The sequence below is a fragment of the Haliotis rubra genome, unplaced genomic scaffold, assembly GCF_003918875.1.
Source record: "Haliotis rubra isolate DU_JTF1 unplaced genomic scaffold, ASM391887v1 Scf453, whole genome shotgun sequence".
In the NCBI taxonomy this organism is placed as follows: domain Eukaryota; kingdom Metazoa; phylum Mollusca; class Gastropoda; order Lepetellida; family Haliotidae; genus Haliotis; species Haliotis rubra.
Window position 1 is genome coordinate 223,056 of NW_025767139.1, and position 16,520 is coordinate 239,575.

The 16,520-nt window shown below is 41.0% G+C and overlaps 1 protein-coding gene across 1 annotated transcript; it reads left to right on the plus strand.

The window, feature by feature from the left end:
- The first annotated feature begins 10,050 nt into the window (after positions 1-10,050).
- LOC124289961 lies at positions 10,051-14,858 on the plus strand. The gene is made up of 3 exons (XM_046726627.1): positions 10,051-10,280; positions 13,001-13,145; positions 13,378-14,858. The coding sequence occupies exons 2-3, from the start codon at positions 13,088-13,090 to the stop codon at positions 14,835-14,837; spliced, it is 1,518 nt and encodes a 505-aa protein (XP_046582583.1). The 5' UTR covers positions 10,051-10,280; positions 13,001-13,087; the 3' UTR covers positions 14,838-14,858.
- Positions 14,859-16,520: the final 1,662 nt, after the last annotated feature.

A 16,520-nucleotide genomic window follows, 5' to 3' on the forward strand; every position in this document is an offset into this window, starting at 1 on the left:
ATTGACCCACAAACGAATATAGACTTCCACAGGGCCGTCGCTGACAAACTGAAATCAAGAATTGGAATTAAAGTTGCTGGACCATCATACACAAGTATGGCTTTACGACAAGCGGACGAAAATAACTTCAACTACTGGAAGAGAACTGCTCAGTTTCTGGATATGTCTCTTGATCACTTGGACTTTTTCTCTTTCCATTCCTACAACTATCTGCGTATATCAGCTGGAAATTATTCTTACTTTGGCATAAATGAAGCTCGTCTAGTTGCTTCTCTAGACATGGTGGAGAATTACTCTTTCCTCAAGAAAGGGAAAAATGTTCAGTTAGTTAACACTGAATTTGGGAGAGGTAACGTTTTTGGAGTCAATCCCAATTTTGAAAATGGACTGATAGAGTTTGAAACCATTTATCAACCAAACGGCTTCATGTTTACGTTCCTTAATATGAGAGAGTTCATAGACAGAGTTACCATTTTTCTCCTCTCAAATGAACAATTCCCGGGTCATCCTTCCATCCGGAATTCCCTCTTTACCGTTGATGGTCATCCTCTTCAACCAACCAAGTTCTTCACGTTTTGGCAAAACTTTACTAACGACCAAACGTTTCTTCGGGTCTTAAGTCAATATAGTGAACAGGAGAGAATGGTTGCACCTCTGGCCCTGGCAAACCCTCTCACCAACGAGATGGTAGTTCTTCTCCACAACTATGGCAGCACATTTGAGAATGTTAAACTGGACTTTCCAAACAACTGGCTCACCCCTTCCACGGGTGAAGAAACATGCGTTCTGCTAGAAAATGGTAATCCAGCTTTTCATGCCGATTACCTTTTCAACATATCTAAGCTTCATGGCACCGTTGGTCTCCCCGGATCATCAACCTGCTTCTACAAGTTCAAAACCAACTACACCTTTTCTGGAATACGCACGGACAACGAGACCACATATTATGGCAAGGACATGATCATCCCCATCACCAACGGACATGCGCAGACGACCGTAAGTCTTCCCAGCTCTGGATACCATACTGCTCATCTTAGAGTGGGAGTGAGCAGAGACCTCAAGGTGGATGCAAAACCCAGTGCAGTTCAGCTCAATGGCCAGACTTTGTCTTCAAGCTACATGCTGTTTGATTCTATGAAGAATGATGATACTTCACGTAAAACTACATGGAACGTTTGGGAGTTTATGGTTCCCGTACCACTGGTCCACACAACCAACACCGTAAGCATGACCTTTGATGGAGATGGTGGTCACGTGACATCTGTCGCACTTGTTATTGGCAAACTTCTGTAGATAAATTTCACTTTCAGCATATTTTGCTTGTTTTTATTCAAATCACACATGAGAAATGACATCCCAAGAGCGGATGAATATTTTGATTCATATACCAGATTAAGAATGATGCATAAAGTTCAGTTGAGTTGATGATAGAGATGAGATTGACGCAGAGCCAATTCCATCATAAACCCAATATAAAGCAAATATAATCCCATTAGCGGGAACTATTTCTAGTAAGTGCCGTTCATTGATGATGCATCTACTCAGTCACAAACGCCGTAAAATTTACGAATGGCACTATATCATCAGTGTGTCGTCACATTCGTGTCTATGTCAACACATACTATAGTTAATCTGAATATTTGAGGACAAAGACTAAAAGCAAAACAGAAAATTGTTGTCTTTCGATAATAAAAGTATCACATAATAGGAACTAACTAAATGTATTTGCTTGTATAGTTCTTAACATGTGAGTGAGTGAGTGAGTTAAAATTTATCGTCACATCGGCAATATTTCAGCCATATCGTGACGAGAACAATTAATTTCATACATAGTACTTAATAGTAAACTGTAAAAAGCTGTCAACGAAGGACAGTAAAGTAACTAGATTATCACAAATTCGAATTTAAAACTAGTAATTAGATCTAAAACTGTTCAACTATAGTTGACAATACAAGGTAAAAACAGGCACATATTGCCAACAACTGAAGGTAGATCACCATACTAGGGACCATGGGGACTTACAGTACATTTGCTTCCTGCATGGGCCCTAGCTGGGTTTACATCATTCCTTCAGCTGTTAACAATTTAGACAAATCTAGCCATATATTAAAATTACACATATTCTACGATTAAAAAAGTGGAAAGTTTAAATTTACCTTGAATGTTTTGGGACTTACGTACCCTCTGAGGAGGACAATTGTTAACATGTGAGATTCACAAACGTTAATACAGAATATATACAACCAATATTCCCTGTATATGGAATTAGCCAACCTGTTGACTATCAGTGAGTGGACTCCCATTTATGTGGCCTGACGTTGTCATACGCATTTTTTACGTCGGCAAAAGCTAAGTTATTTATGCTAACGTATTTGACGTTGTCTTAACGTTCTATTTAACTTTAATCGTTGAATAGTTTTCCCAGTAGTGAGTGAGTTAAAAGTTTTAGTCACATCGGTAATATTTCAGCATTATTGTGACTAAAATCCCAGTACTTAACAGTACATAAGAAACAAAGCAGAAATTCACTTTAACGATGTCACAACGTTTTGTCATGACGTTAGCAATCCACAACCTTCTCACAACGTCACGAAAACTCAGTGTGTTAGCTGAGAAAATGACGTAAAATCAAATAATTCTTATTAATTGCATAGCTTTCAGAAAGTGTCCGGAAAAGGGGTCGAGTTGTTCAAGGGTAAAAGCAACAGAAAAACCAGAAAAATTATGCTTTTCTCTCAGCGTTGAATAAATGTGAATATCCAATCACATGTCACCCGAAGGTGAAGATGTTGCTTTACTTACCCCATAGCAACATATATAAACTACTATATCATATCCATATATTAACTACCATACCTATCATCTCCAGTGGTGGGGTGAGTGACTGAGTTAATACTTAACGTCACATCGGCAATATCTCAGGCACATCGTGACGAAAACAATTTATACAATAAAAGTGAAAATGTCCAGTGGTGGGAAATTGCTCGGATCAGAAGAAATATTATATCAGAGTAAATATCACAGACCGGTCTTTTTCGCTGGTCTAGATAGTTCTAGCTTTTCAGATTTCAACAGCTGTTGGGCTGTCTACTCAACCCATTCGCCCTGGTGTGTCTCACAGTCCCTCGGTCATATCATTTTCCCTCCTGTCAAGCCATTTCTGTAACTAGAAAGCATACAAGCAATTTTCAATTAAGAAACATCACATTCTTTCTTCAGGGCACTATAAGAGAACAAGAGATGGTAAGATGTTATCATTTCATTGCTGAGATCTGTGTGATGTACTCGATACACTGGCAGTGCCATAATCAGTTCCATTAGGCCACACCGCCGTTCCAAAACATTGGTATACAGAATGTCAAGTCACAAGAATAAAAATGCGAAATTTCTCAGTTCAATATCGTGTATGGCCGCCCCACGCATTCACCACTGCCAAACACCGTCTCCTCATCGACTACCTGATGCTTGTGAACACGTGGTTGGGGTTCTGCGCCATTACTCTTGCAAGGCAGCGCCAAGTTCCTGCAAATTCTGAGGTTGGTTCCTAAGACCACGAAGCCTTCTCCCAAGTGCATCCCAAACGTGCTGTATTGGATTTAGGTCAGGGGACCTCGATGGCCAGTCCATGACGTTGATTCCAGCGTTTTGAAGGAAATTTCGTGTCAATATCGCGGTATGCGGCCGAGCATTATCATGCTGGAACTGTGGACCTGGGCCATGAGCCGCCATGAAAGGAACGAGTTCAGGGGTGAGCACCTGGTCGCGGTAAGCAGCAGCTGTGAGGTTTCCACGGATGACCAGAAGTCGGGAACGGTTGTTCCCACTGAAAGCACCCCACACCATGCAACTTCCGCCCCCGAATCTGTCGACTTCCTGTTCACAACATTGGGCATACCGTTCACGACGTCGTCTCCAGACTCTATGCCTGCCGCCCGCGAATCTGAGGGTAAACCTGGATTCATCGCTAAAGACGACTCGATTCCAGTCTCTCTGGGTCCATCGGAGGTGACGTTGGGCCCACAGCAGAAGTTGACGTTGATGAAAAGGCGTCAATATTGGCCCACGATATGGACGTCGAGAATGGAGATTGCCAGCCCGCAACCGATTTCGAATGGTCTGTGAGGACAGTCGACCTCTAAACATCTCAGCCCTGGTTCGTGTAGCAGGCAGAAATCTGTCACGTAGGTGACGTAGGATGATTTGACGGTCTTCTGCTCGTGACGTCACACGTGGACGACCCGACCTTGGGCGATCAGAAGTGGTGCCAGTTTGTTGTAGACGACCTCGCAAGTCATACACAGTACGTCCGCTGCATCCCATTGCTCTTGCGAAGTCAATAACCGATCTTCCCGCTTGCAACATGCCAACGGCACGTTCACGTTGCACATTTGACGATCGTGGCATTTCAAGTACCGTTACAACTGTGGTTTTAAAGTGTTTTTTCAATTCTTGAGGCCAATGCAAATACGTGCATATGAAGAAAACTTCGATGCGAAGATCACGTGATCGACTGCACGTGCAAAACCTGATTTGGCACTAGCGTCATTTGCTCGACGAATGGATGGGTTTGAGTGGGTTTTGCTAACGTTTTTCTAGAGTCCAAAGATAGGGATCCCATTTCGGAAACATAGATGTATCATCAGAGAAAAATTAGTCATTATTTTTCAAATTACATTTTGTGAAGTTTCTTTTTTGACTCAGTATATATATATCCCATCTGACATGGTCTCATTTTCAATTCAAGTTTAGTTGGACTTTAATTGTACTGTTTTCCAGTGCTAACATAAAATGTAGTTCATGCAGTGCTATGAAGTTCCAGTACGTATTTTGTCTTGTAAACTTTTGCTATTTTTGTGAGTTTGTATAGTTAATATTAATTGTATATTTTATCAAATAAATACTATTCAGTATGTTACTGTATTGAAAAATAAAGTTTTAACTCTGTGTCACATGTTTATACTGATACGGTCCCCCCAGTAATTCCTTTGTTTTGCTATTTGACATGCCTGATTGCTGCAGTAATTATGAACAAAAGGTGCCTGCACTATGAGGAGACCCCCTCTTTTACTACCTGCATCGACCAAGCTGGATTTACATCATCCCATCAGCCGCTGGCACTTTTGGTCAAATCTAACAATAATTTACAAATCACAGATACACTACGTTTAAGATTTCAAGTTGTCTGACTACCATTTGCCTGGAAGCCGCAGAGGCCGAGAGGTTAGACGGCTGACTTTGTGTTCTGGGAGATTAGGTGCCTGACTCTGAGGGTGGGTTCGAATCCCGGATGGGACTCAATCCGTCAAAACTACTAAAATCTGTACTTTACTTAAAAGTGTAATCCCAAATATATAATGTGTTATATTTGACCACATTCGAAATGGCATTGTGTATTCATAGCTTTCAGCCGTAGGAGCCGTGCAAATTTACACATATCAGGAAGGTACACAAAGTCCGCGGTCAAGACTACATGTTGTCCGTCTTCCATTTTTATGGAAGCCGTGAGTGGGTTAGTTTTTTGAAAGTCCTCTGCAATTATGAGGGGCAACTGTGTCACGGTTGCTCAATTGACGATCTTTTGCATGATGTGAGGAAGAGTTCTTGCTCCTTCTTTCCTGTGTGAGAAGACGTCTTCCTCCGTCTTTCCTGTTATGACAGGGTAATTTCCATGTTTAGAGGTCCATATGGATTCTCTACGGTAACTTCTGAAGGTAATGGGATGTGTCTGTTTTCTGTTTAATTTCTTTCCCTGTTTTGGTGAATGCACAGCGTCAGACATGCAGGTAGCAAAAGTACTATAAGTCCCCATGGCCACTGATATGGTGATCTACCTTTAGCTATTGGCAACCTATGGCCTGTTTTTATATTGCGTTGTTCTCTTTAATGATATCGTTTTATGATAAGATACTATTTTTGCCTTGATATATGTGATACTCTAGTAGTTTTACTGTTCTTCAAATTTAATTAATATTTGATATATTACTTAACTGTTCTCGTCACGATATGGCTGAAATATTGACGATGTGACGATAAACATGAACTCACTTACTCACAGCGTCAGGCTGTTTGACAGATGATTGTGATGGTGTCTCAGTCTGAATTTCAGTCTGAAATCCAGATGAAGATTGAGTGACTCGGGATTTCGATGTTATGACTGAAGCTGAAGCAACAGGTTTTTCTGACTTGCTCCATGTCAAGTCAATCTGACATGTCACAGAGGATGTAGGCACAGTGAGTGAGTGAGTATAGTTTTAAGCCGCTTTAGCAATATTCCGGCAATATCAGGACTTGGAAAACCAGAAATGGGCTTCACACATTGTACCAATGTGGGTAATCGAACCCGAGCCTTAGGCATGACACGCAGACCCCACAGGCAACCCCCCATCCCATGTAGCCACAGAGCAAGTGACTACAGTATGTAATATTTGAGATCTCATTTGTCAGTAGCTTTTTGGTGTCAAACCAGGATATGTTTGTCTACATTTTGTATTCCATTTGCCACGCACCATGACGACGAAGATAATTTGCGCATTTACATTCTTTGTCGCAATCTGGGTTCTCGTGGCCGTCACTACAACGGAGGCATTTAACAGAGTTGGACCCACGACCCAACTTCTGACATTTATACCGTTGGAGTGAACATATATGTTATTGAAATACATCTAGTCGGCTTTAACTGTTTGTGGTAGGGATGTACGAGCAAACGTTAAAATATATGTGTGGGCTTTCATAATAATGCCCTCCTTCTTCAAAGGTGAAACGTTTGACAGCGGTAACACCCCGATCCACAAGCTCTGTGGTAATATCCTCCTCCGACATGTTGGAGTGAGTGAGTGAGTGGAGTTTTACGCCACAATCTGCAATATTCAAGCTATATGGCGGTGGTCTGTAAGTAATTGAGTCTGGACCAGACAACAGCATGAACATCGATTTTCGCAATTGGGAACCGATGACATGTGTCAACCAAGTCAGCGAGCCTGACCTCACGATCCCGTTAGTCGTCTCTTCGACAAGCATAGTCGCCTTTTGTGGGTTGCTGAAGACCTATTCTACCCCGGATCTTCACGGGTCTCCGACATGTCGGATGCCTGCCGCGATGCCTCGACATGAATTTAATGTTCTGTTCACAGACACAGCAACCTCAACATTGGCAAATGTTTTGACAGACAAAAGATTCAAAGGTTGCGGTCTCTGTGCACATTCCACCAGAAGTGAACCACTGCGGAGACGGTGATCGTTCTTTACTTCACCCATGCAGGTAGCAAAGGTACTGTAAAATGCCATGGTCCCTAGTATGGTGATTTACCTTCAGTTGTTGGTGATCTATAGCACTTTTTTTTATATTGCATTGTCTTTCATAGTTAAGATATTTTAGATTTTCATACTAGTTTTACAGTTATATTGTAGTTACTTTTACTGTCCTTCGCCGACAGGTTTTATAAATCCCTGAGTGAGTCAGTGAGTGATTTGGGTTTTATGCCACTTTCAGCAATATTCCAGGATTGCCACTGCAGGTGACACCAGAAATGGGCTCCGAACATTGTGCCCATGCGGGGAATCAAACCCAGGCCATCGGCGTAACTAGCGAACAATTTAGCCACTAGGCCACCCCTCAAATCCTGAGATAGCGTTAGAAAAAGCAAAAGGGTTTAATGGGGAGATCGGCAATTTTTCTTTCAAAACGTCATTCTATTTCATTACACAATAAACCAGATGGTTGTAGATTCATATTGAAAAGAAAATGATTCAGCACCCACCATGGAGTGTCAAGGAGGACGATGTCAAAGATCACAGGATATCCAAGATGCTGACACCAGGGATACAGGGGTGATATACTCAAGTGAATATGACACGAATATCTGTAGTTATCTTCCAATTCCATGTCAGACTGGTTCGGCCCAAAGCACCAAAAAAATGAGATACACATAATTTTGAAGTCAACATTACCAGATTGGCTCATGATCAACCGCCTTCCGGTATAGGACTGAAGGCAATTTGATATAACAGTATTTTATACATTAGAAATCGAATTGACGAAGACGCAATACGCAGCTAAATGTGCAAAATATTCAGCATGCACAGGGCTTGGCGCTACCAACCAATGGATCTAATCGGGTGCATTCTACCATCTCTCTAGGTGAAAGTGGTGTATTGGGCAACGGGACACTTGATCACCAGACTCCACCTACACAGGGAGCAATGCACGGCAAACAGATTTCCTAATTCGATCACCTTTTACGACCAGCAAAGGGGTGCTGAGGACTTATTCTGCCCCGGGTCCACACAGGGGAAGACCTATTAGCGTTACCCATTACTCACCACGAGGAGGTTGCTCTTCACGAGTGCAAGAAAGTCGTCCTCGTGTTGAATGTATTTCAGATATTAGTTGTGGCATGGCAAAAATCATGTTTATCATCATACATGCGAAAAAGTCTTACGCACTAAGAGGTTTGATGCATATTGCTTAAGCAAATATCGTTGTTTTAGATAGGTTGCTATCGAAAGTAAGAATTCTTACCAGACTTAAGAATTCTTAAGGCTTAAAAACTTTAGTGAATCCGTCCCCTGGTGATATCGGTGTGCGTAATAAAGGAAATTGTTAAAGGCCACATGCAACCAAAAAATCAAACATAATTAAAACACAATTATCACTTATTCATGACATATAATATACATTGCTGATTATGAAAAAACATATAAACAAAATTATAAGCGTACAATTGCAAATCAAAAGTGCAATATTTTGTACTTGGGTTTACTTCCCAAGAAACGAAGCACCCGGGATACCGAACCCAGTCAGATTGGGTGGGTGTCCACTCAAGTGTAACGGCTGGTTCATTTGCAGATGCCCTCATTGTGTGTGTATATATAGAGATGTTGGGTTTTGTAAATACATGCTCATTTTCTGTGTATAACATTTTGCAATCAACAGACATCATAACATGTCATGTGTACAAGTATCACACCTGCCTGTCTGTGTAATTACATAATGTGACAGAGACTGAACTCGGGCCATAAATCAATGCGTTTTGTTTATGGTGTACAGCCTGATTGGTGTTAAATTCAAATTGCATGTGGTCAGTGATCGAAGTTGTGAATTAAATATTGTCATTAGCAGACAGGCAGGCAGACACATAGATGTCAATAAAACAGACATTGAGTTTTGTCTGTGACAACCACATATCTATATCACAGTTAGAAATTCTGTCAACACTAAATAATGAAATTGCTTTTAAGTATCGAACTGAGAAAGTTACTCTATAGGAAGAACGTGTGGTGAAGTAGACAAATGAAATTATATAAACAGTTCAATCGGCAATCTACTGTCATAACATATAAAAAGCTCGCGCCTGTGAAATATCAACAAAACATTAGAAAAATAGCTCACACCAAAGCCTTCGTCGAGTATTCGCCGGACAACCCGCTTCCAAGCTGCGCGAACCTATTTCACTGCGCATGTGCTATGAGCGCAGCCCAGCGTAGCGTAGCCCAGCTGTTGGAACCACTTTTTTGCCCAAAGCGCTGGGGGGAAATTAGTGAATCGTTTGAACTCATCGTTTTTTCATCGCGTTATTTTTCAACTTTATAAGTTGAATTTGCATTTTTGATGATTTGTTTCGGTAAGTCCATACCGAAAGGTATCAGAATCTGCAAAGTTGTGTTTTACGTTTTATGTGACCTTTAATCTGTCCTATTGCCGACATTAAACTGCAAAACATGTACGCCAGTGCAGCGTCCTAGAAGCGGAAAATTTCGGGGAACATTCTGCTGAGTCAGAAACAATTTGGAAGAGATAATACTTCTTATCTCAAATTTATTCCAGCTGCGCCCAGTTTTTAGTATGATAGCTTGACACACTTTAAAACTGACGTTGAAATAATGCAGAATGTTAACAGTTCAGATTTAGACCTCCAGTCTTATCATCCACATCCACTCTTATCTCAAATATTTAGATATGTATAAAACTGTCACGTGCTGCTCTCACGTGTTTGATAAAACATTTAAAAGTTACTGCTGGTGAACCAAAGTATCATACTTTCACTACAGAATGTTGTTACTGCTTCTGTGCTCCTTGTTGTGTGGAGCGGCGTTCGCTGACACAACCGTCACAATCTACAACGAGTGGCTCTCCCAAGGTGGACGTGTACATTATGAACCTGAAAGATGGAATAAAATAAACGGCCTCACCCAAAAGAACCTAATCCCAAAGTGTGAATCTATCGGGACGGCGGCCGGACGGTGGGTGAACAGAGACCTGAGGGATAATTTTTTTCCTAATGTAAGTACAAGGTAAAAATCATTATGCATACAAGAAAGGAATTTAGGAAATATAATTCATGGTCCTTGTTGATGTATCCCTACTGAATTCATACTTTGTCTGAGGAGAATATTGTTAGAATCTTGTTTTACCTTCCTTAAAAGTTGAACTAGGCAGTCCGAGTGTGTGAGTTAATGTATTTTTATGATCACGGAGCAGATTGTTGTTGATGCTACAATATTAAATTGTCTAGCTCTGATTATATTCTATAACATTTTCTTTGCTGCAAGTATTTGTTAGTTGCAGTTATATGTGTACATAGACGTAACTGAAGAATTATATTCAAAGAACCAAGGGTGTCTCTTTCTTGGACACTGGTACCAAACTATTGCAAAGTGGCACCACTTAGCCAAGATCCACACCTGCTAAGACTCTTATGCCGTGGAGACTTTAACCTTGCACACTAGGATATTGTTTGTTTATTTGTTTGTTGGTGAACGCCGAAACATTATTCTAGAAAATAATCGAATCTGTCATAGTGAATGAGTCAGTTGGGTTTAAAGCTGCTTTTAGCAATATTCCAGCAATATACACCTTCTAAGACCCTTTAGCCTTACCTTGTTCACTTCGATATTGTAAACGGGAACAAAAGTATTGATCAGACATGCACGAGTGAGTGAGTGAGTGAGTTTACGCCACTTTTAGCAATATTCTGGCAATATCACAGCAGGTGACACCAGAACAGACATGCACGACTACATATATGATATGGATTAAACTAACAGTAAGTGTGGACAGTAAAACTGTGACAATGGTTTTTCTTTGGGACCCGTGAAGATCCGGGGTAGAATAGGTCTTCAGCAACCCATGCTTGCCACAAAAGGCGACTATGCTTGTAAGAGGCGACTAACGGGATTGGATGGTCAGGCTCCCTGACTTGGTTGACACATGTCATCTGTTTCCAAATGCACAGATCGATGCTCATGCTGTTGATCACTGGATTGTCTGGTCCAGACTCGATTATTTACAGACCACCTCCATATAGCTGGAATATTGCTGAGTGAGTTTAATTTTACGCTGCGCTCTGCAATATTGCAGCTACATGGCGGCGGTCTGTAAATAACTGAATCTGGATCAGAGTGAGTGAGTGAGTTAGTTGAAATGTATCGTCACATCGGCAATATTTCAGCCATATCGTGACGAGAACAATGAATTGTATACATAGTAAGTAATGGTAAATTGTAAAAACCTGTCAACGAAGGACAGTAAATAACTAGATTATCACAGATTCGACTTTAAAACTAGTAATTGAATCTAAAACAGTTTAACTATAGATGGCAATACAAGGTAAAAACAGGCTATATATTGCCAACAACTGAAGAGTCTGGATCAGAAAAACCAGTGATCAACAGCGTGAGCATCGATCTGCGCAATTGGGAACCGATGACGTGTAGGGTGGTCAGCGAGTCTGACCGATCCCGTTAGTCGCCTCTTACGACAAGCATGGGTTACTGAAGATCAATTGTAACCCGGACCTTCACGGTTCAAGCCGGTGTTTAACAAACCCAGACAGTAAGTAGTGTATTTCGGATATGCAACCAATACAATAATAATAACAATGATGCAGTATTTTCTAGATATGTTTATTATGAGGTGAGTTGAGGTGAGGTGAAATTGGGTTTAACGTCGTGCTTGAGAATATTTCGCTCATATGACGACGTGCATGCGTGTGTATGTGTATGTGCGGCTGCTTGTACTAACCCAGACTTAAGCTGATTTTATAGTGCTAGCCCACTGAGATACCATGCCGCAGTGAAGCAGGAATACCCCACTCAGACACATTATACTGACTCCGAGCCGACCAGTCCTAGTTGTACCCATTAATGGCGAGCGCCAGACAGGGACCAACAAGTACCATATTTTAACGTCTTTTGGTATGACGCGGTCGGGGATCGAACCCGCGACCTTCCGCTCTCCGGGCGGACGCTCTAACCACTACACCACGGAGGCGGCCATGTTTGTTATGAAAAGACTACTAATCTAATCACGTTTATACCCTGTATTCGACGTAGAACCAGGATCAGTTTGCTCACTTCCTTGACGCATGTCATCATATCCCAATTTGAAGATCGATACTCTTGATGGTGGTCACTGGATTGTATGGCCCAGGCTCGATTATTTAAAGACAGCTGCCATACAGCTGAAATGTTGCCACAAACAAACAAATAGGAAATCATGGAATTATCACAAATTAAATACAAGTATTATTTATATGTTACATGTACAGTATGTAATTGAGGTACAACTACTTGAACATATGAGGGCCCAATAAGGTAATCTCAGTTTCTTTCACCCTTTGAAAACAAATCTTTGTTCAGCAATCCTGTCCTGGGAACATGTATTGTATTTAATCCTCACATGAGTTTGGTTGGTTTGTTGTTTAACGCTGCAAACTCCGCAATATAGTCCAGCTGTATGACAGCGGCCTGTAAATAACTGAGACAGTCCAGTGATCAACATCATGAGCATCGTTCTACGCAATTAGGATACGATGACAAGTCAGCACGCCTGACCACCCAATCCCGTTAGTCGCCTCGTAAGACAAGTGTGGGTTGCTGAAGACGATTTCTAAACTGGATCTTTCGCGGGTTAACCCACACATGACAGTCATGCACACATTAACAGTTTTCGTTCACAGAGATAACTGGCTAATTCATACCACGCCATTCTATTTCATCCAGTGGCCACAAAGCCCTACTCAGCCTGGTTACCCAGACCCGACGTACCTCCAGGACCCAGCACGCCAAACAAAGACATGGGCGAGCTACATGATAGACCTGAATGGCTATGGGAAGAACATCTCTAACATGGTCTGGAACATACAGGGTAAGTCACCAAAGCGTTTTCAGAGAAACATAGATGGAGATAAATCAGTGTCCCAGTGTCCCCGGCTGAATTGAGTGGCAGTGAATATCGGTTTGGATCCCGAAAGGGACTGAACCTAAATCTTACCAGAATCTGTAGCTTATGGAGAAAGTGAAATCCCAAATATGTCTAATACTACACAGAAGGTAGTTTAATACGGATTGACTTAAGTGTCATATATTCTCATTTCCAGGTTCGAGCTGGCCAGATTGGATGAATAAGTCGCAGCATAAAGGCATGTTCCCCAATAACGTTGATGCTGCAGCAGAACTTGTGTCACTGATGGTTGAGGGTGCCAATAATTACACAGGAGGACGAATTCCCTACATGTTTGAAGTCATCAATGAACCTGATTGGAAGGAACAATATATTGACCCACAAACTAATGTTGACTACCACAGGGCCGTCGCTGACAAACTGAAATCAAGAGTTGGAATCAAAGTTGCTGGACCATCGTACACAAGTATGGCTTTACGACAAGCGGACGAAAATAACTTCAGCTTCTGGAAGAGAACTGCTGAGTTTATGGACATGTCTCTTGATCACTTGGACTTTTTCTCTTTCCATTCCTACAACTATCTCCGTGTATCAGCTGGAAATTATTCATATTTTGGCATAATTGAAGCTCGTTTAGTTGCTTCTCTAGACATGGTGGAGAATTACTCTTTCCTCAAGAAAGGAAAATATGTTCAGTTAGTGAACACTGAATTTGGGAGAGGTAACGTTTTCGGGGTCAGTCCCAATTTGGAAAATGGACAGATAGAGTTTGAAACCATTTATCAACCAAACGGCTTCATGTTTAGCTTCCTTAATATGAGAGAGTTCATAGACAGAGTTACCATCTTTCTCCTCACAAACGAGAATATCCAGGGTCATCCTGTCATTCGGAATTCCTTATTTACCAAGGATGGTCATCCTCTTCAACCAACCAAATTCTTCCTGTTTTGGCAAAACTTTACTAACGACCAAACGTTTCTCCGTGTCTCAAGTCCATACAATGGACAGGAGAGAATGGTTTCACCTCTTGCCCTAGCAAACCCTCTCACCAACGAGATGGTAGTTCTTCTCCACAACTATGGCAGTAAATTTGAGAATGTTAAACTGGACTTTCCCAACAACTGGCTCAACCCTACCACGGGTGAAGAAACGTGTGTTCTGCTAGAAAATGGTAATCCAACCATTCATGCTGGTTACCATTTCAACATATCGAAGGTTAATGGCACTGTTGGTCTCCCCGGATCATCAACCTGCTTCTACAAGTTCAAAACCAACTACAACTTTGCTGGAATACGCACGACCAACGAGACCACACGCTATGGCAAGGACATGGTCATCCCAATCACCAACGGACATGCACAGACAACCATAAGTCTACCTAGCTCCGAATACGATACTGCTCAACTTAGAGTGGCAGTGAGCAGAGACCTTAATGTCGATGCAAAACCCAATGCAGTACAGTTCAATGGTCAGATATTGTCTTCAAGCTACATGCTGTTTGATGCTATGAAGGTTGACGGGAAAACAACATGGAACGTTTGGGTGTTCATGGTCCCTGCATCACAGGTCCGTGCAACCAACACCGTAAGCATGACCTTTGATGGAGATGGTGGTCACGTGACATCTGTCGCACTCGTTATTGGGAAACTTCTGTAGATAAATTTCACTTTCAGCATATTTTGCTTGTTTTTATTCAAATCACACATGAGAAATGACATCCCAAGAGCAGATGAATATTTTATTCACATACCAGATTAAGAATGATGCATAAAGTGAAGTTGAGTTGACGATAGAGATGAGATTGACGCAGAGCCAATTCCATCATAAACCCAATATTAAGCAAATATAATCCAATTAGCAGGAACTCTTTCTAGTAAGTGCCGTTCATTGATAATGCATCTACTCAGTCACAAACGCCGTAAAACTTACGAATGGCACTATTTCATCAAGTGTGTCGTCACATTCGTTTCTATGTCAACACAGTTACTATAGTTAATCTGAATATTTGAGGACAAAGACTAAAAGCAAAACAGAAAATTGTTGTCTTTCCATAATGTGAGTATAACATAATAGGAACTAACTAAATGTACTTGCTTGTATAGTTCTTAACATGTGAGTGAGTGAGTTAAAATTTATCGTCACATCGGCAATATTTCAGCCATATCGTGACGAGTACAATAAATCTTATACATAGTACTTAATAGTAAATTGTAAAAAGCTGTCAACGAAGGACAGTAAAATAACTAGATTATCACAGATTCGAATTTAAAACGAGTAATTGAATCTAAAACAGTTTAACTATAGTTGACAATACAAGGTGAAAACAGGCTATATATTGCCAACAACTGAAGGTAGATCACCATACTAAGGACCATTGGGACTTACAGTACATTTGCTTCCTGCATGGGCCCTGGCTGGGTTTACATCATTCCTTCAGCTGTTAACAATTTAGACAAATCTAGCCATATATTAAAATTACACATATTCTACGACTAAAAAAGTTTAAATTTACCTTGAATGTTTTCGGACTTACGTACCCTCTCAGGAGGACAATTGTTAACATGTGAGATTCACAAACGTAAATACAGAATATATACAACCAACATTCCCTGTATATGGAATTAGCCAACCTGTTGACTATCCGTGAGTAGACTCCCATTTACGTTGTCACAACGTTCTGGCCTGACGTTGTCACACGCCATTTTTACGTCGGCAAAAGCTAAGTTTTTTATGCTAACGTATTTGACGTTGTCTTAACGTTCTATTTAACGTTAATCGTTGAATAGGTTTCCCAGTAGTGAGTGAGTTAAATGTTCACATCGGTAATATTTCAGCCCTATTGTGACTAAAATCCCAGTAGTGAACAGTACATAAGAAACAAAGCAGAAATTCACTTTAACGTTGTCACAACGTTTTGTCATGACGTTACCAATCCACAACGTTCCCACAACGTCACGTATTAGCTGAGAAAATGACGTAAACTCAAATAATTCTTATTAATTGCATAGCTTTCAGAAAGTGTCCGGAAAAAGGGTCGAGTTGTTCAAGGGTAAATGCGACAGAAAAAGCAGAAAAATTATGCTTTTCTCTCCGCGTTGAATAAATGTGAATAACCAATCACATGTCACCCGAAGGTGAAGATGTTGCTTTACTTACCCTGCAGCACCATATATAAACTACCATATCATATCCATATATTAACTACCATACGTATCACCTCCAGTGGTGGGGTAAGTGAGTGAGTTTAATACTCACAATGTATACAATAAAAGTGAAAATATTTTAAAGATTATCCAGTGGTGGGAAATTGCTCGGATCAGAAGAAATATTATATAAGAG